Below are 26,980 nucleotides of genomic sequence, written 5' to 3'. Positions count from 1 at the left end.
TCAGCTACATAAACAATTATCTTCATCTATGTATCCTCAAAATGAATTAAAAGTTTGATAAATCTTTGAAGCAACAGTATTAAACGACAAAAAAATCATGTTCCGAGCAAGTGTATTAATCATAAAAGATCACGGAAGCAAAGAAAACTGGATATATAAACCCTGTTTAAAATAACCGGATATATACAATATTTGATAAGAATTAACGACAGTTCCAAAGTTCAAGAAATGTTTCGAAGCAAGAGAATAATCATGAGCAATCAAAAAAGCATAGGAAATAGCGATAAATAAACATCTAAGCAGAAGGAACCAACTATGCACTTTTCTTGACGAAAAAAAAAGAAAAGAAAAAAAGAGAAAAAAACAAAAACAAAACAAAAAAACCCCAACAACTCAATGATAAGAGAACAAACCATTGCTGTAATAGTTCTGGCAACCGTTTCTGTGTTCATGACAAAGTTTTTTATCTTAATATTCTAAAACTGCGCTAACCTAACCTTCTAACATATAATTGAAATGTACTGAACAACTAACATTTTTTTTAAGCTTGTGTATGTTATTTTTGTTATGTTTTTCTATTTGTTTTGATTTCAAAAAGAAAGAAGCGAATGCTAGTGGAATGGAGAGCTGTTGTGAAATACATTTTAAGTAGCGGTATACATCCAGAAGCAACTGAGACTTTTTCCCATGTTAATTTCACACTCACATTACCTCACCCTCGTCCTATTTGGACAAAAAAAGATAAGTTTTATTTTTCAAAATAATTTACGTTTATCACTCACCAGCCGATGACTGGTCAAGTCATGATGTTAAGAGTCATGAAATGACATCCTGTCTTATTTTTCGCTTTTGTTTTCTTTCTTTCTTTCTTTTTCTTTATCTAATTATCTATTCGTTGAACTATTCATTCATTAATCATTCATTTTGTGTCATATATCATTGCAATTATTTTTTCATTTATTTCTTAATATATTTATTCATTCAGTAATTCTATTTTAACTGCGATCCCTGAAACCCCCTTCTGCTCTGCTGTCAAGAACAGTAATTTTTTGTGTACAATGTTAAAAAAAAAAAAAAAAGCAACGTTTTCTAAATATTCTTCATCTCAAAAAACAGAACACCTATGCTTACATGAGCAAGCAATAGGAGAGAGAGAGAAGGGAGAAAGACAGAGAGAGAGAGGGAGAGAGAGAGAGAGAGAGAGAAGGGAGAAAGACCGAGAGAGAGAGGGAGAGAGGGGGGGGAAGAAGGGAGAAAGACCGAGAGAGAGAGAGAGACAGAGAGGGAGAGAGAGAAGGGAGAAAGACCGAGAGAGAGAGAGAGACAGAGAGGGAGAGAGAGAAGGGAGAAAGACCGAGAGAGAGAGGGAGAGAAGGGAGAAAGACAGAGAGAGAGAGGGAGAGAAGGGAGAAAGACCGAGAGAGAGAGGAGAGAAGGGAGAAAGACCGAGAGAGAGAGAGAGACAGAGAGGGAGAGAGAGAAGGGAGAAAGACCGAGAGAGAGAGGGAGAGAAGGGAGAAAGACACAGAGAGAGAGAGACAGAGAGGGAGAGAGAGAGAAGGGAGAAAGACAGAGGGAGAGACAGACAGAAGGGGGAGGAAGAGGGGCTATGAAATGACAGTTAACTCCGGGCAGAGACAGAAATAGCACAGATCCACTTTCGGACTTTCAAACTCTAAAAGAAGGTTTGAGTTTCCAATGATCGATATTTTGGACCCTGCACCTTATCCCTAAAAATACCTGAGTTCCCTTGCCTCGGAGCAGATTTTTTCCGACTCTCCCGACTAGCAGTGAACTCGACCTAACTCGGCACAGTTCTTGTGTTCTCCATTGCACAAGGCATGGTCAGCACACGGGTGTACTGGCTCTAACTGCAGTCTGGGGGTGAGGGGTGTGGTGGAATCGTGGTGTGGGGGGCGAGGTATGATGGGTTATTGATAAAAAGGTGTTGGATTCTCCATGTCATTAGGGCAGTTTGGATCAGCTCCGGGTAGAGAGAGAGGGAGAGAGAGAGAGGGGGGGGGGAAGAAGGGAGAAAGACCGAGAGAGAGAGAGAGGGGGGGGGGGGTGGCCTAGAGGTAACGCGTCCGCCTAGGAAGCGAGAGAATCTGAGCGCGCTGGTTCGAATCACGGTTCAGCCGCCGATATTTTCTCCCACTCCACTAGACCTTGAGTGGTGGTCTGGACGCTAGTCATTCGGATGAGACGATAAACCGAGGTCCCGTGTGCAGCATGCACTTAGCGCACGTAAAAGAACCCACGGCAACAAAAGGGTTGTTCCTGGCAAAATTCTGTAGAAAAATCCACATCGATAGGAAAAACAAATAAAACTGCATGCAGGAAAAATACAAAAAAAAAGAAAAAGAAAAAAAAGGTGGCGCTGTTGTGTAGCGACGCGCTCTCCCTGGGGAGAGCAGCCCGAATTTCACACAGAGAAATCTGTTGTGATCAAAAAGAAATACAAATACAAATACAAATTAGCTCAGAGAGGTCTGGGCTACTCTCTTTTCCAACGGAAAGGCCGAGATCTACTTAATTTATTTATTTGTTTAATTAATCTTTCAATCTCCCACCTTCGTAGAGGCCGAAGATCGCAGAGCGATTGTCTCGCTCTGTCTGGCTCTGTCTCAACCGGAGTGCATGCGCTCGCGCGTGTGAGAGTGCGCGCGCGCATGTGCACACGCCACCCTCTGCCACATCTGCGCATTGATATGAAGTTGTTTGCTTCTGAAATTAATATCTCTTCCGTCAACATTTGGGAGGACGGAATTAAGGCCAAGCTGGCAAAAGGAATTGGCTATTTGATTCTTTGAAATAAATCATGCAGAAGTAAACAACTGGCAAAGATCCCAGCCAAGTTCAATCACATTTTTAATACCAAATTCTGTCTTCCCGGGAGATTGACTCCCAGCGACCATGCAGGAGAAAGGAAGATAAACCAGTCTCTTTTGATTTACATTGGTACGTTGTTTATTTATTTATCTATTTATTTGTTTATTCATTTCATTGATTAAAACGATAATCCCTAAAGTTTCCTATTTCTTCTTCTGTCTTGCCTGCCTTACATTTCACGGGAAAAGGCCGTTCCCAGCTTATATATTGAAATCTGTCCTGTCAAAAGATTTATTCGAAGTCATTTAAAAGAAGAACTTATTTAATGCAATTTTTGTTTTTGCTAGAAAAAAAAGGGGGAAACAGAAGAAAAATCGTGCTTTTTTCAAATAAAATTATATTTCGAAAAAACCCTGGTGGTGTGATATTTATTTATCTATTTATTCATTTTCTTACTCCACTCCCTCGTCCGTCCGTCTTCCGATTTTTTTCTCGCACTATATTACGCGAAAAGTCTTTCCAGGAAAGGTCACCATGACCCGAGCATCTCTGACAGAAAGTTCAATTTCAATCGGAACATGATATACCACCCGCGTGTCCATCTCACCCCATAAAACGGAGATCTCATTCCGGGAAGGGGGGAGGAGTGGGGGGGGTGGGGGTGGGGGGGGGGGGTGAAACGGGAAAGGGGGGAAGGGAGGAGAGTGGGAGACAGAGACAATGGTGGGAGAGAAGAGATGGGAAGAAGTTAGAGAGAGAGAGAGAGAGAGAGAGAGAGAGAGAGAGAGAGTCTATGATGCAAATGACAGCTTTTTGTGGCGTATTTGTTTTCCAACATCAAAACACATGTCCCTTCTCTCCCGACCAAATAACTCGCGTTATCAGACAGAACGCGGGTGATTCAGAATGTTATTGCTTGCTTAACAGAGAATGAAAACGGATTGGAATTACGAAACTGCTTTTTTTGTTTGCATGTTGTTGGTTTAAAAAAAAAGAAGTGAAAACAAAGATAAATTTCCAGACCTGGTCTGTATGTCTTCTCTTGGAACACAACAAACCGTGGACTGTCTGCTTGCCTGATAAAATATCAAGCTGCACTTTTGTGTGGCGAATGTTCCCAGTGTGGGACAGGGGTGATGTCGATAAGAACTGGAATGGGCCAAGTGATGTCCGCTCTTGCTCAGCGTTTGTCGCCATACTTACTTACCTTCTTTAAAAAAAAAAAATGCTGTTCATTATTCATTTGCCTGTTGTTGTTGCAGTTTATATATATATATACTGTTGTTGTTATTGTTGTTTTGACAATTACGGTACATTGCCAGTTCAATCAGGAGACAACTGCATCCATGCACTTTTAAAATCGCTCTCTCATCCGACAATTCTGATTCCTTGTGACTGTAGAGGATATATGTTTATGGCATATAAATGCCGAAGTACACCCTGTTCTGAAAACCTAAATGCAATATCTGAATTTCATTTTGACTGCATGATGATGATGATGACGATTCAGCTCTGTCTTTGTCAGACGAACACAAGTCAGAAACCGAAAAGGTGTGAGATGTAAGATGCTGAGAGTAGGTTAAGTTACCCTATTCCATCATTGTTACTGTCAAAAAAACAACAAAAAAACAATATTGTTTTGGAATATGCATTTCTTATCCTGCTACTGGTGGTAAATACTTGCAATACTGAAATCAAGCAAGCAGGTTTAAATTGAATGAAAAATGTTGACTTCTTGAAAGGATGAAAGAACTTAAAAAAAAATATATCAGGTGAGTACAGTAGATGTGAGTTGTGTACATAGATGTAACTTTGGTTTTTTCATCCAGGCATGAACAAGCTGATCTCTCTACACTTCACACTTTGTACAGTAAGTTTTTACATCTTCAGTCATTTTTCCTACACTTTCGCATCTCTTGGGGTTCCTTCTGTTTCTTCTTTCCGGCATCAAGACATAATCATATCAACACTCATCCCAATAAGCCAAACCTCCGCGGTTCTGGAATATCAATGTTTTTGTTGTTGTTTTTTGAAGGTGGCAGAATGGTTAAGACGCTCAGCTGCCAATACAGAGAGTCCGTGAGGGTGTGGGTTCGAATCCCGCTCTCGCCCTTTCTCCTAAGTTTGACTGGAAAATCAAACTGAGCGTCTAGTCTTTCGGATGAGACGATAAACCGAGGTCCCGTGTGCAGCACGCACTTGGCGCACTGAAAAAGAACCCATGGCAACGAGAGTGTTGTCCTCTGGCGAAATTACGTAAAATGAAATCCACTTTCATAGGTACACAAATATGTAAGCATGCACTCAAGGCCTGACTAAGCGCGTTGGGTTATGCTGCTGGTCGGGCATCTGCTCAACAGATGTGGTGTAGCGTGTATGGATTTGTCCGAACGCAGTGACGCCTCCTTGAGAAAGTGAAACTGAAACTGTTTTTTTGCAAAAATGTATTTCGCAACATAAACAAATGAGCTGAAATGGTAAAAGGAAAATTTGCAATATTACTCAAGAAGACAGCGAACAGAAACCAAAGCAAACCTGTTTGAAGCCAACCGACTGTGACAGCCTGCTTGGTCTCCAACAGCTGCAATGAAAACAACAATAACACACAAACGAAAAGGCAAGGAAAAAAAGAAACAAGCAAACACAAACAAAACAAAAAGCCCCAAAGAAACAAAAACGAACAATAGATAGATTAAGAAAAAAAAAAGAAAAAAAAAAAGGAGAGAGAAATGAAAAAAAACTAAACAGAACACGGCAAAAAAAATCGAAAATCAACAGGATATCTGGAACGCACGCACACCAGATCTTCTTTCCCCCAAGGTAAACAGATTCCTTGCTTGTGACGTCACGGGTCCTCGTGACGACAGGAGTGACGTCACAGGGACCTTGGTGTCCTGGGACAGGAAGTTCGGACAGCCTCGTTTTCAAGCAAATGCTGCACGGGAACGAGAAGATGGAGGAGGCAAAGGTGACATGAAGAGGCATCTGGTGACGGGACCGCCAGCCACGGGTCATCATCATCACAACGTGCACAGGTGAAGTTTGGAGAAATACCACTGAATGATTTCAAGCACTTTTTTTTTATTTTTGTTTTTTTTTACACACTTCAGAAGAAAAAAAAATCACACAAAAAAGAGAAAAACAACCAACAACACACTTCTTTCTCCACGAAATGACATCACACATGGGAAAGAAAGAAAAAAAGAAAGGACAGGGGATGTCTGTCTCAACTTATTATTTGTAGACGACCCTTTTATATCATTTTCAGGTTAAATTTATTCCACATCGTCTCATCTTTGCGAAAGATTCCGTCCTCTAGTCGGCATTTTTTTCCCTTTCTTTTCTTCTTTCGTTTTACTTTTTCGCTTGTATCTTAGCCCAGATATATGGCAAGTATTGGACAACTAGTTTGTTCGTTCGTTCGTTCGGCGCTGACATTAATTAAACTTTCCAAGCAACAGTCATTTCAGCGTCACAAATAGTCGATTTTGGGGAGAGAGAGGAAAAAAAAAGGTCCTGCACGATTATCACAATTCGGTTGGAGAAGAAGAAGAAGAGTGAGCTGCTTTCTGGTGCCCGAAGTGTGGGTGTGAGTGGTGTGGGGGTAGGACCAAGTCACGAGGACAGGAGGAAAGTCCTGGCCGTCACAGCCACGCACACAGTCAGCAAGGCGGACGACAGCCCGGCCAGACCGGATCCGGAATCAGGTCCCTGCCAACTTCCGTCGTGGGAGGAAGGCGATGGCTGCCCTTGGCGGGACACGGGCTGGAACAGAACAAACAGTCCATGTAGAAACAAACAACAACAACAGCTTCAGTATCAGTTTCAGTAGCTCAAGGAGGCGTCACTGCGTTCGGACAAATCTATATACGCTACACCACATCTGCCAAGCAGATGCCTGACCAGCAGCGTAACCCAACGCGCTTAGTCAGGCATTGAAAAAAAACAAAACAAAAAAAACCCACAAAAAAAAACACATAAAAAAAGAACTACTACTAATAATAATATGTATAAGGCGTAAAAACTTGATGAAGTCAACTATAAGCGTTCAAAATAAAATAAACTAACTAACTAACTAAATAATAATAATATAATTTTAAAATAATAATAATAACACCAACAACAAATAGTAAAGTGTGGTAACTATCTCAACACACAAGGTACATAACTTCAAGCCAATGCTGCTTGCGCTACCAATTCAGCTAGCACACAGGTAAATAAAAGGTACATTGGAACAAACCCACACACTTCCCCAAAAAAGGAAGCGCCAGGCTTGCTCTTATACCGATCATTTGACATGTGCACACAGCAGCAATCACAGAAGAAATGTGCAAACACAAATCAGCTTTTATTCAAGACTGGCATAGCCTCTTTAATCCTGAACAAGCCACACAGAACACACGGACAATACAGAACAAACACATGGTTGCCTCGGTGGTTTTTCAACTTGAAATTAATAAACAATGAGGCCAGGAGATCAAATGATTAACAAATAATAAAGTTTCAGTTTCAGTAGCTCAAGGAGGCGTCACTGCGTTCGGGCAAATCCATATACACTACACCACATCTGCCAAGCAGATACCTGACCAGCAGCGTAACCCAACGCGCTTAGTCAGGCCTTGAGAGAAAAAAAAGGTGAATAAATAATAGATAAGCGTACATAAATAAGTAAATAAATAGATAAATAAATAATAATTATAATATAAAAAAGGTAGTAGTAGTAGTAATAATAATAATAAAAAATAAATAAGACAACAATGATGATAAATAAGCAAATAAATGTAAAACATGAAGACACACATTCACACATACACCCACACATGCATAACATATGCACCAAACATGCAGTTTCACAGATATGAAAGCACAGTCAAATACACATAAACGTACATGAGCCCCAACACACACACACACACACACACACAAATAGTAAAGAGTGGTAACAACAACAAAAACCTGAACAGTCCAACAATAAGAAGAAAATAAACGTTGTATGTTAGAAAAACAAAACAAAAGGCCTATCATTCAGTAAGCCAGTTAATTTCACAAACGTATTTAGCAGAAATAAATAACGTGTAACTATAATTATTGACTCTGCATTAAATGGCAAAACAAAACAAAAAAAAAGAGAGATAAATTATCAAAATTAATGTACCAAAGCATCTAAATCGACGCAGAAAAACAACAAAGCTGCAGAATACCAGTAGTAAATTCATTCATAGTTTAAAATATTAAGAGACAACACAAAACGGGAAAGAAATGACAGGGACAGATAGATAGACGGGTAGACAATGGAGACAGACTTAGATTAGGAACAACACTGAAGAGAAAAACAAAACAATAAATGATCAGATAAAGGCACTGATAAATTGAATTATAAAGAGATGGGTACGGATAGATACACAGATACCTTCTTCTTCATACAAGTAAATGCCCGCTAAAAGTCGAACTCTTTTGAATATTCCACTTGTCCAAATTTCTAAATCAGTTTTTTTTTTTCAAAGTTTTAACACTAAAAACAAAAGTTAGATAGCAAGGTGACAACATGCATCAGGAACTTAATTATGAACCACACACACACAAATACACACGCACATGGAGAGAAATGCAAACCGACATATAATTTGTCCCCACATTCACATGTTCATGAACTAGCTTTTGTTCACTAGCTATTCAAGCTAAATAAATCATTTTCACTGTCTTTACATCAGATAAGTCAGAACCTACGTCTTTCTCACTCATTTGTTACCGCTTTCAGAGACTTTTATCCCACATAAAATCTAACACACAACCTCTGCCACCGATGTTTGTGTTCTTTCGCTGCTCGCCGTTATGAATTCGCCCCTAACCAAATATGTGTAAATAATATTGCTGTAACATATATAAGCAACCTTTATGACTCGCTTCCCTGTCTGCTGTTTTCGTTTCGCGGTTAATATCATTATCCATAAGCTCTAGGGTGGGAGGTGAGGGGGCGGGGGAGGGGGTGGGGGTGGGAGGTGGGAGGAATCAGTACCAAAGATGTCCTAGTTTTCAGATGTGTTGTCCTTTCTTTCTCTCACCATCGGTTATCTGTTTTTCGGCCTCGTGTTTCCCTCGTTTCGCCCCACGCCCCTGTTCTCTTTGTTTTTCTTGGAACTGACCACTTTGGTGATTCCTTCCTTATGCCCCTAAACCGCTGTTTAATTTGTTTGTCTGGTTACACACACACACACACACACACACACACACACACACACACACACATATATATATATATATATATATATATATATATATATATAAAACTATATATACATCTCTCTCAATTTTTATTTTCTTGGAACTGACTTCGTTGAAGATTCCCTCCCTTATCCTCCTAAACCCTGTTTTGGGTGTTTGTCAATTTGCTTGTAGTTGTTTGATAACTATTCATTCATTCATTCATTTCTCCATTTCCATTTTCTGGGGGACTGACCGCTTTGGTGACGACGTTGTAGTTACACTTGGTGCTCTGCCGGACCATGGGCTTGACCAGCTTGGTGACCAGCTCTGAGGCCACCTTCCCACAGCTCTGCCGTACGTTGGTCTGTATGCACTGCAGGGTGCCTCTCATGTCGCTGTCACCCACACACACGCACACACACACACACACACGCACACACACACACACACGCACACACACACACACACACGCACACACACACACACACACACACGTTTCAAGTTTTAATTATCCTTTCACTCGTATTGGGGTATGGAGGATAACTACAAAATAATGATTTCATGCCCAGAACAAACATTTCTAAAAAACATAACTACTGTCACATAAAAGTTGAGAAAACACACGTGTCTTTTAACCCCAAAAGTGTATCTGAACAACATTTACATCAACTTACTTATACCTAAAATGTCTTTTTTTCCACACACACACACACACACGCGCACGCGCGCGCGCACATGCACACACACACACACACGTTTAATCTAGTTGTGCCAAACACCTCTGTGTTCCATTCATGGCAATAAAATGTCATAATTCACACACGCACACACACACACACACACACGCACATACACACACTGAGACACTGAGAGAGGCGCGCTCGCGCGCACGTACACACATTTAATTGTGCCCAATAACTCTGTGTTACATTTATGACAATATGACAATATTTATTTCAATAATTTATTTATCTTAAAATTTCATCTATTTATTTTTTTTTATTATTATTTAAATATCATAATCTCTGTCCGTCTCACACACACACACAGGGAAGCCAGCACACACAGAACCAAATAGATGTGTACCTGCAGAACTCGGATATATGCCTGGTTTCCACACTGGTCATCAGCTTGATGGTGTCAGTGGTGTTGAGGAAGCGCTGAAAACAGCGCTCTGTGGACCCCCCTGTTCTCGTGATGCACGACTGGTGAAGGGCATACCCTGCACACCACACAGCCACCTGACCCACTTCAGCACGGCAAAGCAGGGTATCGGAATAACTGAACAACGTGTGTGTGTGTGTGTGTGTGTGTGTGTGTGTGTGTGTGTGTGTGTGTGCGTGAGCGCGCGCGCGCGCGCGTGTGTGTGTTGGTTTAAATTTTTTTTTTTTCTAACAGGTTCGTACTTCTTAACATCCAATTTTATTCATGAAAAGTGATTTATGTTTTAACACACACACACACACACACACACACACACACACACACAACTCTCTCTCTTTGTCTCTCTGTCTCTCTCTATATATATATTATCTCTCTCTCTCTCTCTCTCTCTCTCTCTCTCTATATATATATATATATATATATAGTCGTAAGGAACAAGGGATTTTGCGTGTGGATTTGCATGTCTATCAAGAGAGGGTATATTACCAAGGCTCACATACTATAAAATACGCCCGTGCTTCCTGAGAATGTTGATTTTTGTTGTTGTTGATTTTTTTTTTAACAATCTCGTGCTTCTTGATATCTAATTTTATTCATGATAAATGATCTACGATTCAACACACACACGCGCGCGCGCGCGCACACACACCTCTCTCTCTCTCTCTCTCTCTCTCTCTCTCTCTCTCTCTATATATATATATATATATATATATATATATTCGTAAGGCACCAGGGATTTTGCGTGTGGATTGGCATGTCTATCAAGACAGGGTATATTACCAAGACTCACAAACAAAAAATACGCCCGTGCTTCCTGAGCATGATGCGAATGTTAAATATCGAACAAAGCTTTTAAATTGCGGTAAAAAAAAAAAAAAAAAAAAAAAAAAAGAAGAAGAAGAAAAGAGAAAGAAGACAGATGGGTCCCAGAAGGTATATTACAAACTCTAAAACCGAAGTGCACAAGAAGAACACGGGAAGGGAAAAGCACCCGGGACGCAGACTCTGTTCGTTCTTCCCCCTTAAAGCCCCAACACTTTGAGACGTTATTTTTGACTTAGTAACCCTGTCTTTCACACAGGCTCTGCGCATAAGGCCTCGCTGATGGCGGATAAAGGGTGCACTGGAAAGTTAGAGGGGCACACACACACACACACACACACACACACACACACACACACACACACACACAACAGCGGGCATGTCAGTGAGTGGGAAGCCTTGACGGAGCACGTGAAAAACAGCCGTCCGGGGCATGTTCAGAAAGATGACACCCTTGTGGAGTTGCTGAGGTGCAGCAGATTCCGCTTCTCCTGTCCTGTCCCAGTCGTCGCTGTGCTCTGCTGTACGGGGCGAACTGGTTCGTGGATCAAACATCATCCCCGGATTTCATTCTCTCTCTCTCTCTCTCTCTCTCTCTCTCTCTCTCTCTCTCTCTCTCTCTCTCTCTCTCTCTCTCTCTCTCCGCGTTTTGATTATTGTTTTTGTTGTATGATCATGTGTATGTTGTACCCCTTCATCAGAGGCAATGGCCTGTACATGAATATAATATCCCTGTGTGTGTGTGTGTGTGTGTGTGTGTGTGTGTGTGTGTGTGTGTGTGTGTGTGTGTGTGTGTGTGTGTGACATTCGTATTTCATATTTCTCATTACTAAAAACAATCTGTTGAAATGAGGAGTTTGAATCTCAACCGGTCACTGACGTCATTCACTCAAAATATACCTGATCAATAATTATTTTTGCGTTCAATTTCCCTTTCTGACCTTTTTGGCGCTTTGTCGTATGTTATTGTATCATTAAATGTCTCATTAATCGGATCCATAATTATTTCTGTATTATTTCCGGCCTTCTTGCCTTTCTTCTGCCATCCCTATTGATGTTTTACATTGAAGTTTCAAATCCGATTAGTAGACTCAAGCCAAAAGTATTTCTGAAATTTAATTCTTTTCTTAGATCGTTTCCAGAGAAGGAAAACAAAAGTGGGGAGGGGGGGTGGGGAGAGAGAGAGAGAGAGAGGAGAGTTTTAAACTAAATGGGTCGTTTTCTTACACAGACAGACAGACAGAGAGAGAGACAGGAAAGAGATACGGACAGAGAATGTTTGGCAGATTATTTTCATAGTTTTTTCTTTGCTTGTTTCCTACATAATCGTTTTCTTAATGTTTCAAAACGTTTGTCAATAGAATTCTTATCATTTTCTTTATCTTAATCATATATATAAAAAAAAATCTGCTATTTTGTCACACTTTATTTGTATTCCAAATGAAGTCAGACTTGCACTTCCTTCTGTAAATGTCTTTCAAACGAAAACTTAACCTGACAATAATTAGTTTTTGATGTGTCACACACACACACACACACACACACACACACACACACACACACACACACACACACACACACACACACACAGAGAAAGAGAGAGGGAGAGAGAGGGAGAGGCTGGATGCTAGTCGTTCATAAGGCTTGTCTCGTGCTTAGCTACACCACCACCACCACCTTCATGGGAACCCCTCTCCCCAAACAACAACAACAACAACAACGCCCCCCCCCCCCACCCCACACACACATACACACACTTCAAAAAAAAAAAAAAACCAACAAAAAACAAAAACATGTACCCTAACACACGCACACAAAAATAAATAAACATTCACGGAAAAAAAAAGAAAGAAAGAAAAAAGCATTCTGTTCTCCCACAAATCCGTGGAAACAGAGCTGACTGTTTTGTCTGTTTGCTGAGAAAACTGTGCAGCCTTTCCCCGGTGCCTGGTTAGCTCAGAGGAGTAAGGAGCCCAGCTCGCTTTCAGAAGGATGTCAAGACCAATCAACGGACGCCCGACACAGCATCTGGCATTTTCGCTGTCGCTCTGGCAGGAGGCAGTGCAGTGTTGGATCATAGACATACACCTCAGTACAGTGTTGGATCATGGACATACACCTCAGTGTAGTGTTGGATCATAGACATACACCTCAGTGTAATGTGTTGGATCATAGACATACACCTCAGTGCAGTGTTGGATCATAGATATACACCTCAGTGTAAAGTGTTGGATCATAGACATACACCTCAGTGTAAAGTGTTGGATCATAGACATACACCTCAGTGTAGTGTTGGATCATAGACATACACCTCAGTGTAAAGTGTTGGATCATAGACATACACCTCAGTGTAGTGTTGGATCATAGACATACACCTCAGTGTAAAGTGTTGGATCATAGACATACACCTCAGTGTTGTGTTGGATCATAGACATACACCTCAGTGTGGTGTTGGAGCATAGACATACACCTCAGTGTAAAGTGTTGGATCATAGACATACACCTCAGTGTGGTGTTGCATCATAGACATACACCTCAGGGTAGTGTTGGATCATAGACATACACCTCAGTGTAGTGCTGGATCATAGACATACACCTCAGTGCAGTGTTGGATCATAGACATACACCTCAGTGCAGTGTTGGATCATAGACATACACCTCAGTGCAGTGTTGGATCATAGACATACACCTCAGTGTAGTGTTGGATCATAGACATACACCTCAGTGCAGTGTTGGATCATAGATATACACCTCAGTGTGGTGTTGGATCATAGACATACACCTCAGTGTAGTGTTGGATCATAGACATACACCTCTGTGTAGTGTTGGATCATAGACATACACCTCAGTGCAGTGTTGGATCATAGACATACACCTCAGTGTAGTGTTGGATCATAGACATACACCTCAGTGCAGTGTTGGATCATAGATATACACCTCAGTGTGGTGTTGGATCATAGACATACACCTCAGTGTAGTGTTGGATCATAGACATACACCTCTGTGTAGTGTTGGATCATAGACATACACCTCAGTGCAGTGTTGGATCATAGACATACATCTCAGTGTAAAGTGTTGGATCATAGACATACACCTCAGTGCAGTGTTGGATCATAGACATACACCTCAGTGTAAAGTGTTGGATCATAGACACACACCTCAGTGTGGTGTTGAATCATAGACATACACCTCAGTGTAGTGTTGAATCATAGACATACATCTCAGTGTGGTGTTGGATCATAGACATACACCTCAGTGTGGTGTTGGAGCATAGACATACACCTCAGTGTAAAGTGTTGGATCATAGACATACACCTCAGTGTGGTGTTGGAACATAGACATACACCTCAGTGTGGTGCTGGATCACAGACATACACCTCAGTGTAAAGTGTTGGATCATAGACATACACCTCAGTGCAGTGCTGGATCATAGACATACACCTCAGTGTAGTGTTGGATCATAGACATACACCTCAGTGCAGTGTTGGATCATAGACATACACCTCAGTGCAGTGTTGGATCATAGACATACACCTCAGTGTAAAGTGTTGGATCATAGACATACACCTCAGTGTGGTGTTGGATCATAGACATACACCTCAGTGTAAAGTGTTGGATCATAGACATACACCTCAGTGCAGTGTTGGATCATAGACATACACCTCAGTGTTGTGTTGGATCATAGACATACACCTCAGTGTGGTGTTGGAGCATAGACATACACCTCAGTGTAAAGTGTTGGATCATAGACATACACCTCAGTGTGGTGCTGGATAGGTCATCTCCCTTCTTCCTCCACGTTCCTGGCATGCTTAGCATTGTCGGTCATATCAGTGTGAGGTGAAGTGAGGTGAGGTGTCGACTTATTTAACCCGAAAGTATCTGACAACGCAACTGCATGCTCAGTGCTTGGCAATTGGTGAGGGTTCTCTCTCTGTCTCTCTCTGCCTATCTGTCTATCTATCTGTCTCTGTCTTTCTCCGCTCACTGCTTTATATTTCGTTGTTTTTGTTCTTCCTGATTTCACACACACACACACACACACACACACACACACACACGTTAATTTGCATGTGGATCAATAGAGTGTTTTTGAATTGAACTGAACACACGCCCACCCAGTCTTTCCTTCTCTGTCTGTCTGTCAGTCTACCACGAACAAATCACCCCAACACTTTCCTCCCACAACTGTACGTCCTCTTCCCCCCCCCACCCCCTCCCCCGCACCCCCCTTAGTCCCCTCCCCCCCCGATCCACCCCCCTTCCTTCTAGACTCTCCGTGTATCCCCCACAGAACAATAAGGTGTGATGTGTGGGAGAGCCCCCCCTGCAGAGAGAGAAGACAGAAGAAAACAATGGGCAAAACCGTGAAAATAGAGCGGACTGTTCTCTTTGTTGGCTGAGAAAACAGTTTGCCATGGAGTACAGCCTCTATCGACATCAGCTGCATTAGCGGCGTGCTTTCTCTGTCTGTCTGTGTGCCTGTCTGTCTGTCTCTGTGGGTGGGTGGCTGTGTGTGTGTGTGTGTGTGTGTGTGTGTGTGTGTGTGTGTGTGTGCGTGCGTGCGTGTGTGCGTGTGTGTGTGTGTTATCAGGAAGAACAAAAACAACAAAATATAAAACAGTAAACTGAGCGTGTAACAGTGAGAGAGAGAGAGAGAGAGAGAGAGAGAGAGAGAGAGAGAGAGAGAGGGCGGGGCAGGAAAAGGGGAGCAAGTTAGAAGGTTGGATGTAGCATTTTTTTAATGAAAAAAGTATAACTTTAAATATTTGATTGCTTTAAATATTTGATTGGTATGTGTAGAGATAACTAGTTTAGCATATTACCACAATGTTGTCAGATAATATGTATTTATTCATTACACCCCCTAACAAGGTTTTGCTGTACAATCTTTTTCATTTATCACTGGTGAGAAAAGAAGGATGATAATAATCCTATTTTGTCTCCTTCAAGTACCGTCGGAGTAATCATGCTTTTTTTTTTTTTTTTTTTTTTGAGGGAGCAAAGTAATGTGTTAAATTCTAGATACTCGATTAACTGAAATACTCTACTTGGGAAAAGATACATTTGCAAGTCTAAGCTGGGTGAAATATATATTTTACAGAATGCAAGTATTTTTTTTCTTGATGTTTCTTTACAGGAAAAAAAAATGTCGCTGATGTACACAAAAAAATAATACAGTTGGCAAAACCGACCCTTAGGGTTTAACATATTTAACATTCATTTCATTGCATTACTTGCTAGGCTACAATCCATACGGTTAATAAGAAACCTTATGAAATCAAACAGCACGCAATTAACTAAACATAACTATAACATAAAATATCCCAAAGAGAAATGAAAAATAGTATTCACTTAGAACATAAAAAGTAAAAGACTTTGGCAGAGTATGACGGAAAAGTACTGTATCTCAGTTCATGCTGGTTATGGCTCAGCAGACCGCATGGGCCACCAGAGCGCTGTTTTGTTGTTGCTGTTGTTGTTTGTTTGAAAATACAATCAGAGTAGATAATAAGAATTTGTTTTGATGTGTTCTGATAAAGAACAGAATCTACAGAAATAACATTATATAGTTTGAATGATGTGCTCGACTGTCTAACCGATGTTTTGCCTCGTACTTGTCAACGTGATTACACTTACTTTGATTTCTTTAACTTATCCGCATACGTCTTGTGTTCGAGTTTTCCTGATTGGGTAGGGCTTAAATAAGCCATGCTTGGTGCTTCCTCCATGCTTCTTGTGGTTATATGCTTAGCCATGTTGTTTCTTTGAACAAACATTGTTCAAAGCAACCTGTTTCGGCCAGTTCAGAAGCTTTGGGAATCTTAACTTTTAGTTATGCAATAAGTTGAGCACACCTAAGGTAACAAACAATTCCATCTTTTATAGACTTTTTCCGCATTTAGGAATTGTACCCTTCATGTACAGTAAGTAAGAGAATGGGTAAAGTCAGGCGAAATCTGACCGGATGTATGTTTTTAAAATTAAAAAAACCAACCCAGATTCTAATTCATTTTTGACTCACTTGTGTAAACAAAGTGAGTCTATGTTTTAACCCGGTGTTCGGTTGTCTCTCTCTCTCTCTCTCTCTCTCTCTCTGTGTGTGTGTGTGTGTGTGTGTGTGTGTCCGTGTGTGTGTGTCCGTGTGTCTGTGTGTGTGTGTCCGTCGTAAGCTTTAACATTGACATTTTCTCTGCAAATACTTTGTCAGTTGACACCAAATTTGGCATAAAAATAGGAAAAATTCAGTTCTTTCCAGTCATCTTGTTTAAAACAATATTGCACGTCTGGGATGGGCACCAAAAAAAAAAAAAAAGAAAAAAAGAAGAAGCCTAATTATATGCAAACTGCATTTACTGTTATATTTATATTTTTTGTATTCTCTAAACTTGGCACTTTGACCTCTTATTCTGACACAACAACTAGAAGAGTCATTATCATCATTTTTTGTTCAAACAGGAACTTCTTTTGCTAAGCATGGAATTTTTATTTATTTTGCAAACGTTTTGGTGCAGATAGTAAAAAAGGGAAATTACTCTGTAATTAATGCTAGGGGACGTAATTTATCACAAGTGAGTCTTGAAGGCCTTGCCTCTCTTGTTATGTATATTTCATTGTCAGAGCTGCAATATGGTAAACACTAGTACCACTTTTGGGGGAAAAAAATCGTGAACTTACTAGTTTCTAAAGGCGTAATTAATATCAATGAATGCAAGTATCAGACCTACATTAAAGAAATATGTTCGGTAATGCTCGGTTAGTTAAAGAACAAGGCAACCCATAACAACAAACGCAATTCGAGCGAAATCAAAACCCATTACATTTCAAAAGAATTCGATTAAAGCAAAAATACATTTACACAGCCAAGCAAAGAGCATGAACCCCACATAAATGAAAGAGAAGAATGGTAGAAAACACTGTATTTCACATTGCTGCAGCACATTGCTCAACTGATATTTGCATTCATCGTCAGTGCAGCGTTGCAATGCCGTTCGAGTGCTAACAAAGTATCTACGGTCGGACAGTTGGACAATGCTAACAAAGTATCTACGGTCGGACAGTTGGACAATGCTAACAAAGTATCTACGGTCTGACAGTTGGACAATGCTAACAAAGTAACTAGATCGGACAGTTGGACAAATCTAACAAAGTAACTACAGTCGGACAGTTGGACAATGCTAACAAAGTAACTACGGTCGGACAGTTGGACAATGCTAACAAAGTATCTACGGTCTGACAGTTGGACAATGCTAACAAAGTATCTACGGTCTGACAGTTGGACAATGCTAACAAAGTAACTACGGTCGGACAGTTGGACAATGCTAACAAAGTATCTACGGTCGGACAGTTGGACAATGGTAACAAAGTATCTACGGTCTTACAGTTGGACAATGCTAACAAAGTAACTGAGGTCGGACAGTTGGACAATGCTAACAAAGTAACTGAGGTCGGACAGTTGGACAATGCTAACAAAGTAACTACGGTCTGACAGTTGGACAATGCTAACAAAGTAACTAAGGTCTGAGAGTTGGACAATGCTAACAAAGTAGCTACGGTCTGACAGTTGGACAATGCTAACAAAGTAACTACGGTCTGACAGTTGGACAATGCTAACAAAGTAACTAAGGTCTGAGAGTTGGACAATGCTAACAAAGTAGCTACGGTCTGACAGTTGGACAATGCTAACAAAGTAACTGAGGTCGGACAGTTGGACAATGCTAACAAAGTAACTGAGGTCGGACAGTTGGACAATGCTAACAAAGTAACTAGGTCGGACAGTTGGACAATGGTAACAAAGTATCTAGGTCGGACAGTTGGACAATGGTAACAAAGTATCTACGGTCGGACAGTTGGACAATGCTAACAAAGTAGCTACGGTCTGACAGTTGGACAATGCTAACAAAGTATCTAACCCGGACAGTTGGACAATGCTAACAAAGTATCTACGGTCGGACAGTTGGACAATGCTAACAAAGTAACTACGGTCGGACAGTTGGACAATGCTAACAAAGTATCTACGGTCGGACAGTTGGACAATGCTAACAAAGTAACTACGGTCGGACAGTTGGACAATGCTAACAAAGTAACTACGGTCGGACAGTTGGACAATGCTAACAAAGTATCTAGATCGGACAGTTGGACAATGCTAACATAGTAACTACGGTCGGACAGTTGGACAATGCTAACAAAGTATCTAGATCGGACAGTTGGACAATGCTAACAAAGTATCTACGGTCGGACAGTTGGACAATGCTAACAAAGTAGCTACGGTCGGACAGTTGGACAATGCTAACAAAGTAACTACGGTCTGACAGTTGGACAATGCTAACAAAGTATCTACGGTCTGACAGTTGGACAATGCTAACAAAGTAACTAAGGTCGGACAGTTGGACAATGCTAACAAAGTATCTACGGTCGGACAGTTGGACAATGCTAACAAAGTAACTACGGTCGGACAGTTGGACAATGCTAACAAAGTAACTACAGTCGGACAGTTGGACAATGCTAACAAAGTAACTACGGTCGGACAGTTGGACAAGGCTAACAAAGCATCTAGGTCATCGTTTTCGTCCGATACATTTGGGTGCCCCCATAAACACCCCTCCACCCCCCGCCCAATCACACACACAAACACACGCACACAGACACAGAAACAAACCCCTCTAAGTTGATTCGCCACCGCCCAAGCTGTGTGTATATGTGTGTGTGTGTGTGTGTGTGTGTGTGTGTGTGTGTGTGTGTGTGTGTGTGCATGCGTGCGTGCGTGCGTGTGTGCGCGCATGAATCCCTGTGTGCGCGCGCGTGGGTGCCAACGTGCGCTGTTTCTCTTCGTGTGTGTGTGTGTGTGTGTGTGTGTGTGTGTGTGTGTGTGTGTGTGTGTGTGTGTGTGTGTGTGTGTGTGCATGCGTGTGAGCGCACGCACAGAGACGTGTGAATGAGAGAGTAATTGAAGGGCAGAGGCTAGTGAATGGCAGGAGATAACACGGGGCCGGGGATCGGTAACAGGGAGAAAGCAGAACACTGGTTTTGTTTGTTGGCTGAGACAACAGCGGCCAGGGGGGGAACAGGCACTTCCACTATCAGGTGTATTAGCGCTGAGGCTGTGATGTGTCTGGGCGAGACGAGAGACAGAGAGAGAGAAGAGAGAAAGAGTGAGAGAGAAACAGAAAGAATGAAAGACAGGGGGGGGGGGGGGGGGGTAAAGAGAGAGAGAGGGGGGGGGGTGGAGAGAGAGAGAGAGACGGAGAAGGGAAGAAGGAAGAGTGACATAGACGTTGAGTGTTAGGGAGTGAGGGAAAAGATAGGGATATAGGGAAGGGGGAAAAGAGAGAGTGAGGAAGAGAGAGAGAGGGGCGGAGGGTGGGGTGGGGGGGGGGTGTAGGGGGGTAGAGACCGGGAAGGGAAGAAGTAAGGAGGAAAAGTGAGACAGGCAGACAGCGAGTGTTAGGGAAAAGAGAGGGAGATTGGGAATGGGGAAAAGAAAGAGAGTGTGTGAGAAAGAGAGACAGTTAGAGAGAGGGAGGGAGGGAGGGAGGGAGGGATGGAGGGAAGAGACAGAGAAGTGGAAGGATGGATGAGAGGGAAACATGCGAGACAGTGGAGGGGGAGAGGAGAGAGGCGATGAAGAGAGAGAGAGCGATGGAGTGGAATAACGGAGAAAGAAAGAAAGACAGGAAAGAGGAAGAGACCCAGACACAGAGAGAGCAGAGCCAGGGATGGCACAGCGTTGTTATATGTGCATGCGCGTATGTGTGTTTTGTGTGAAAGCTTGTTCATGAGCTGATGTTATCGTGAGAACAAACCGGGGTTGTGTTTCAAAGCACCATGATGCCTCTCGCGCAAGCAGTAACATGTTTTCTGGGGTGATACCAAGGAACTTCCGAACTGGGAGACACGTGGAATGTTGTGACTGGAAAGGCATGACACAACCCGAAATGTATGCATTAGTATGATAAAACCAGTAACTTGGTGAATGTGTGTTTGTTAAGGTGCACTGCTAGATTCTAGTGATTTATTTTGATGCAGTATTTGTAAACTGGCGACAGAATGGCCGAAGACTCTGATTTATACCACTCCTGTCCCGCATTTGCCCTTTAAAAGATCTGTACCGATAAGAATGATAAGAATAATCAATAATAATAATAATAATAATAAATCAGCAGCACTGTAACTTTTGGTCTCCTGTACGGTGGAAAAGGAACTTGATACCTGAATATGAGAGTCCAGTTTTCCTCAACATGTCGTCACCAACGAAATGAATAAACCTGTGTCAGCGAACCCCCCAACCCCTCCCACCACCCCTCCCCCCCCCCCCCCCCCCGCTCCCCCCCCCACCAAAAAAACAACAACAAACAAATAAAAAACAAAACAAAACAAAAAAACAACCAACAACAAACAAACACAAAACACAACAACAGAAACACAACGAAAACAAAACAAAACAAACAAATAAAAATGAAAACAAACCCCAAAAAACAACAACACCAAAAACAACAAACAACAACAAACAACAAAAACCAATAAACAAACAAACAAAAAAAACAAACAACCCAACATAATTATGTTACATTCCCAACAAGCATCATTTTCCAATGCGCTTGAATGATGAAAACTAAAAGTATATAACATCACTCACTGACTGAACTCACTAGGGAAAATAAAAGCATCGAAGAAACTTAGGACAATCAAAGAAATAACGCTGAAGTGATTTTAGTTGACACAGTAAAAGATGTGACTCATTCTGGCTCAAACTGTGCGACAGACCTTCACTGACTCTACCTCCCCCCCCCCCACTCCCCCTCCATGCCGCCTTTCTCTCACAACCAGCCTGACAAAAATCAACACACACACACACACACACACACACACACACACATGAACGCACAGGCACGCAAACAACCGAACGGAAATATCTGATGACGACTTTGCTGTGAAACTGAAGAGAAAAAAAAAAGTAAGAAAGACAGAAGAAATGGAGGACGGAAAGGAAAGAATGGAAGGAAGGAAATGAAAATGAAAATAGAAGAATAAATTAAAGAAAGACAGAAAGGATGAAATAAAAAAAAAGAAAGAAAAAAAAGTATATGCAAACGTCTGCCCGAATATTACGTGACATTCAGCTATTTTCGTTCACAAGTTTAAAACAAAAACACAATTCCAGACATTATGCAATATAGAAAACTCCCTTCACAGATTTGAGAAAATTCTACCCGTTCAGTTGATTTCCCTACAACGGAATGTAAAGAAAAAGAAGAAGAAAACAGTCCTCAATGCGAAAATTATAACCGAGTGTTATTCGATTAGTTCTCCGTCTCACGTTGTTATTTGAAAAGCTGTCCAGAATTAATACATGCATGTGGCAGCAGAGAGCACATGGCATATCTCAGTCACACAGTGCCCGCAATGGCGGCCTCTTGCGCACTGGGCCCCTTTAAATAGCCCGCTAAATTACCATCATGTTCAATTATCGGTCTGTAGCCCAAACATCCGACATGCCTGGCGGGGCTGGCCCATTACAGATGATAGGGGGAGACGGGTCTGGCAAAACATAGACAACGTGTCGGACACGCGCGCCGCACGTGCACTCACTTGCTCGTTCCTCAAGAGCCCCCGGTGCACTCATCTGGAATGTCTCCCTTATATGTTTACCCCTCTGACCCGTTCTCCAACTCTGAATTCTGAATTACATGGGAACCATTCTGAGATATCCCTGACGCATGAGTCTTGGCATAAATTTGGAAAATAAACAAAACAAAACAAAACAAAACAAACAAACAACAAAACAACAACAACAACAAATCCTCAATGGTTAACGTCAAGAAATGGAGATCATCTGGAGAGAGATTGTGAGAGGGAAGGCTAACACACGGGGAAGAGAGGTTAAAGAAAAACACAGAAAAATAAAACAGGAGGCATAGAACTACATGAAAAAAGACAACAACCAAAGCAAATACAGTAGTGGCTATTAACAAAAAATGAAATGTAGGGGGAGAAGAAGAAGAGATTAAAAAAAAAGAAGAAGAAGAAGGAAAAAAAGAAAGAACTGACTAGCATATCTAAAATTGTGGTAATCAGACATATTTTTTTTCTGCACTCCAAAGAATATTGGAAAGAAAATAATAAACGGGACCTGTAGATTTTTTTTGTAGCCTAGTTTGAATGCAACGACAAAAAACAAAAACAAAAACAAAAACAAAACAAAACAAAACAAAAAACAAAAAACAAAAAACCCACAAACAAAACACAAACACAAAAAAATTCATCATCATAATTAAACAATAATTACAATAAGATAATAAAAATAACTAAAGTGACAACAACATCAACACTAATGCTGCTGCTGCTGCTGCTGCTGATGATGATAATAATAATAATAATAATAATAATAACACGATGCTGCTGCTGCTGATGACACTACTACTACTACTAATGATAATAATAACAAGATGCTGCTGCTGCTGCTGATAATAATAATAATAATAATAATAATAATAATAATAAGAAGAAGAAAAGGACGGAAAAAAAAAATTCCGGGGAGTACACTGAAAGGGGGTGATTTCAGACCCGGACACCGATCGTGGCCGCGCCGTAGCATGTTTCCAGAAGTCGATACGCTCCTTGCAGATGGAAGCGCGCAGGGCGGTGTGAAAGACCAGAGCGCTGATGAGACGCAGGTCCCCCCCAGGTGGAAAGGTCCCTGGATAGTACAAATTGGAATTGTCTTTCCCTGTTATTTGTGTTCTTCTTCACGCTGCCGACCTCGAGGTCCGGATGAGAGCTGCTTCGACGGGATGACTGAATAGTAGGCATCGTTTGGAAAACGTTTTGTGTTGTGTGTGTCCAGGACAACAGCTTCTGTGATTGGTTACATTTAAAGTGAAGAGGTCTTGTGGTAGAAAGCATCACTAGGAGTGCCAAACCTAACACCTGGGGGACATGATTTTCCCTCCGCCCTTTCTACAGGATGCCGAGCGCCGGGACGAGTACTAGTATTTCAATGAAATGTTTCGGGAAACAGTACCGACATGCTTGCGACAAACGTAAGGAACGGGAGCAAACAAGTTGTCTCTACTTACAGACTGGAAAACAAAAACAAACAAAAAATATGCACTTTGATAAACGATCATTTCATAACTTAATAAACAACATACAAACAAACAACAACAAAAACCCACCAAAAATCCCTGGAAAGCAGTCCGCAAACCTCACGGAAAATGGCTGTTGATAGGAACTGATGTGAAAGTGGAATCACCACGAGATGAAGCATTAAAGATAGGCAGTGAACAGAAATACCTCGCATCACACTGGTGGCACCATGGTGGTTAAAACATTCAGACAGTTAATGAACGGAGATATTTATCAGCGCACAGACGTCCTGGGAAAGATAGAAGCATTAAGATGAGGTAGAGAGGAGAGAGATCAACGCTGACACCGCCTGACTGGCTGACTGTAAAGGTGGGCAACAAAACAGATATATCTACCACAGGACTCGTTTAATAATAATGTATCCACCATTGCCCTAACACCACCGGAATGACCGAGGCATTAAAAACAGCAATGAACGGAGGTATATACCTGAGGAAGGTTGGGTGATGCATCTTCACAGCACCAATGTTGCCACAAAGACCGAACCTCTAAGACGCGCTGAACAACGAGGGAGGGGGGTGGGGGTGGGGGGGTGTATCTGGAACTATTCTGGTACCACCGTGAACAGTCATGAAGCTGAACAGTGTACAGAGAGAGGGTGGGGGGGGGGGGGGGGGGGGGGGGGGATGCACCGTCGTTCTGACACGACCAGAACGATTAATACATGAAGCTGGCAGTGGGGGGAAGTATCTAATACTGCGCTGATAACTCCCAGAGTGACTGACACGTTACGATGGGCAGTTAATACGGTTCCACCATAATCCTGCCAGAATGATACAGGCACCTTGAAACGTCTACCCTGCACTGACACCACGCATTTATTGAAGCAATGAAACAGTAAAGCAATGCCTTTAAGACTGCACTGACACGACCGGGATGATTAAACTACAGAAACATCCAGCAAAAGACTAACACGCTTTCATGAAGCTGTAAAACAACCAGGCTGACAGCTGTTATTATTAACGTTTATTATGATTACTGTGAGTGATCACAGCGGAATAAAAAAGAATATCAGTGACATTAAAGAAATGTACACTTGGAAAACACTTTTTCAATGTTGCCATAACTTCTGTAGTTCGCCAGCTGTTCCACACTATCCGCTATTACTAATGGTTATAAAATCAAATTAACATAGCACAGCCCTACTGAAATTTATCACAAATGTTTCCATTATTTTTACTGGACTATTTGTGTCCGGTTTGCAATGTTGCTGTGTTTATTTTATCTTTCTTATTGTTGTTGTTTCTGTTATCGAATGAAGTGTTAAACCTCCTCTCAACAGACACCACCAGAATGACTGACATATATTGGGGCAGACAGAACGGATCGCGTTTTAGTGAGCCCCAGAAAGCCTTCCCTACAGTACCATCGGGAACGAAACCAAAAACACATTAAGCGTATTTCTCCCGCCTCACTCCGAGTGACGTAACTCGGTACATGACGTCAGAGGAATGTTTGGGGGTCCTCACTGACGTGTACCGCTTTATGGCAATGGGCCACTGATGACAGGCGAGGGTCTGTGCAGCTATCTAATCTGCTTGTTGAGCAATGCCCTGATCGTCTTCCCTCGGCGGCGCGGGTCAAGTGTCTTCTCAACTGATAAAGCCATTTTCTGCCGCGTCTTCAGCTTCTGCTTGCACCCAGCGTCCACCCGTTTAGCGCGTGCACTCCACCCCCACCCCCTCCCCCGCCCCCCTCACTCTCTCAATCTCTCCGTCTGTCTGTCGGTCCGTCTCTCCATTTCACTGCGTCCCCCCCACCCCCATACACCCCCTCGTGTGTGTGTGTGTGTGTGTGTGTGGAATCACTCTCCAACAGCACTACTATTAGCGAGAACCCCTTTCGCACTGGTTGCTTTGGGTACAGTTTTGACAGTGACCGTTAAATCAATCAAGTTGTTTTTCACGCCCCGCCCACCATGAGATCACCAAGAACACGATGACACCCGTGAAAGAGGTTCACCACGTTCACTCAGATAACTAACACTTCGGATCATGCGAAACACTTTCACCGGTATTTTCTATTAAACTGTACAGTGCAGCAACAACTTCACTTCAATCCCCGAATATTTCTCTGAATGATGATAACAACAACAACAACAACAGCAATAATAATAATAATAATAATAGTAACCGTGGCAACAACAACAACAACAACAATGATAATAATAGTAATGATAATACTATTGTCCTTGTTCATGATAGCGTTAATAGTGGTGAAGGATTTGATCAGAAAACGAGTAAAAAATGACAAGGGCGACATAAAAAAGAAAGAAAGAAAAAAAAAAAAAAGAATGGAAGAAATAAACACACAGGCTAAAAGACACTAAAAACAACACCTGCTTTATAAATAATGGATATCTTAAACACTGAAGCCGCAATGTATGTGGCTCATATTTTGAAGTAAAGATATGGAAGTCTACTTTTCCCAATTTCTTTTCTGAGAGTTTTTATTTTGTTTCCGTCGTGGTTCGGTCTTCTCCCCAGTGATGATGATGATGATGATGATGATGATGATGATGACGGCGATTCTTACTATCATCATCATTTTCATAACATTTTTTTCCAACTCTTCAGCACTATTACAACGATTTTCTACTGTGAAAGAAAGCAACTGCGATAGCGGTTTAAAAGATGTATATTTGGATTCATAGATTACATAGTACAGTCAAAAATAGTAAAAACGGATGGTGAGGCAGAGAAGGGGATAAATGGGAGAGAGGGGGTGACCAGAGGCAGGTGTAGAAAGGTGAGAGAGGGAGGTGGAGCAAGAAAAAGAGAATGAGAAGAAGAAGAAGAAGAAAGAAGTAGAA

At 41.7% G+C, this 26,980-nt stretch overlaps 1 protein-coding gene across 1 annotated transcript in view; it reads right to left on the bottom strand.

The window, feature by feature from the left end:
• Positions 1-1,537: 1,537 nt before the first annotated feature.
• Positions 1,538-26,980, bottom strand: part of LOC143284759 (uncharacterized) — a 175,303-nt gene continuing 149,860 nt past the window's right edge. Inside the window, exons 4-6 of the mRNA XM_076591728.1 lie at positions 10,123-10,258; positions 9,290-9,431; positions 1,538-6,597 (exon numbers count right to left, since the gene is read on the bottom strand). Coding sequence (XP_076447843.1) covers positions 6,448-6,597; positions 9,290-9,431; positions 10,123-10,258 — 428 coding nt within the window. The 3' untranslated portion in view covers positions 1,538-6,447. The remainder of the gene's footprint in view (positions 6,598-9,289; positions 9,432-10,122; positions 10,259-26,980) is intronic.

The sequence above is a fragment of the Babylonia areolata genome, chromosome 8, assembly GCF_041734735.1.
Source record: "Babylonia areolata isolate BAREFJ2019XMU chromosome 8, ASM4173473v1, whole genome shotgun sequence".
Taxonomy (NCBI): domain Eukaryota; kingdom Metazoa; phylum Mollusca; class Gastropoda; order Neogastropoda; family Buccinidae; genus Babylonia; species Babylonia areolata.
Note: the sequence above shows the minus strand (reverse complement) of the source record. Positions and strands in the feature narration are given on the sequence as shown.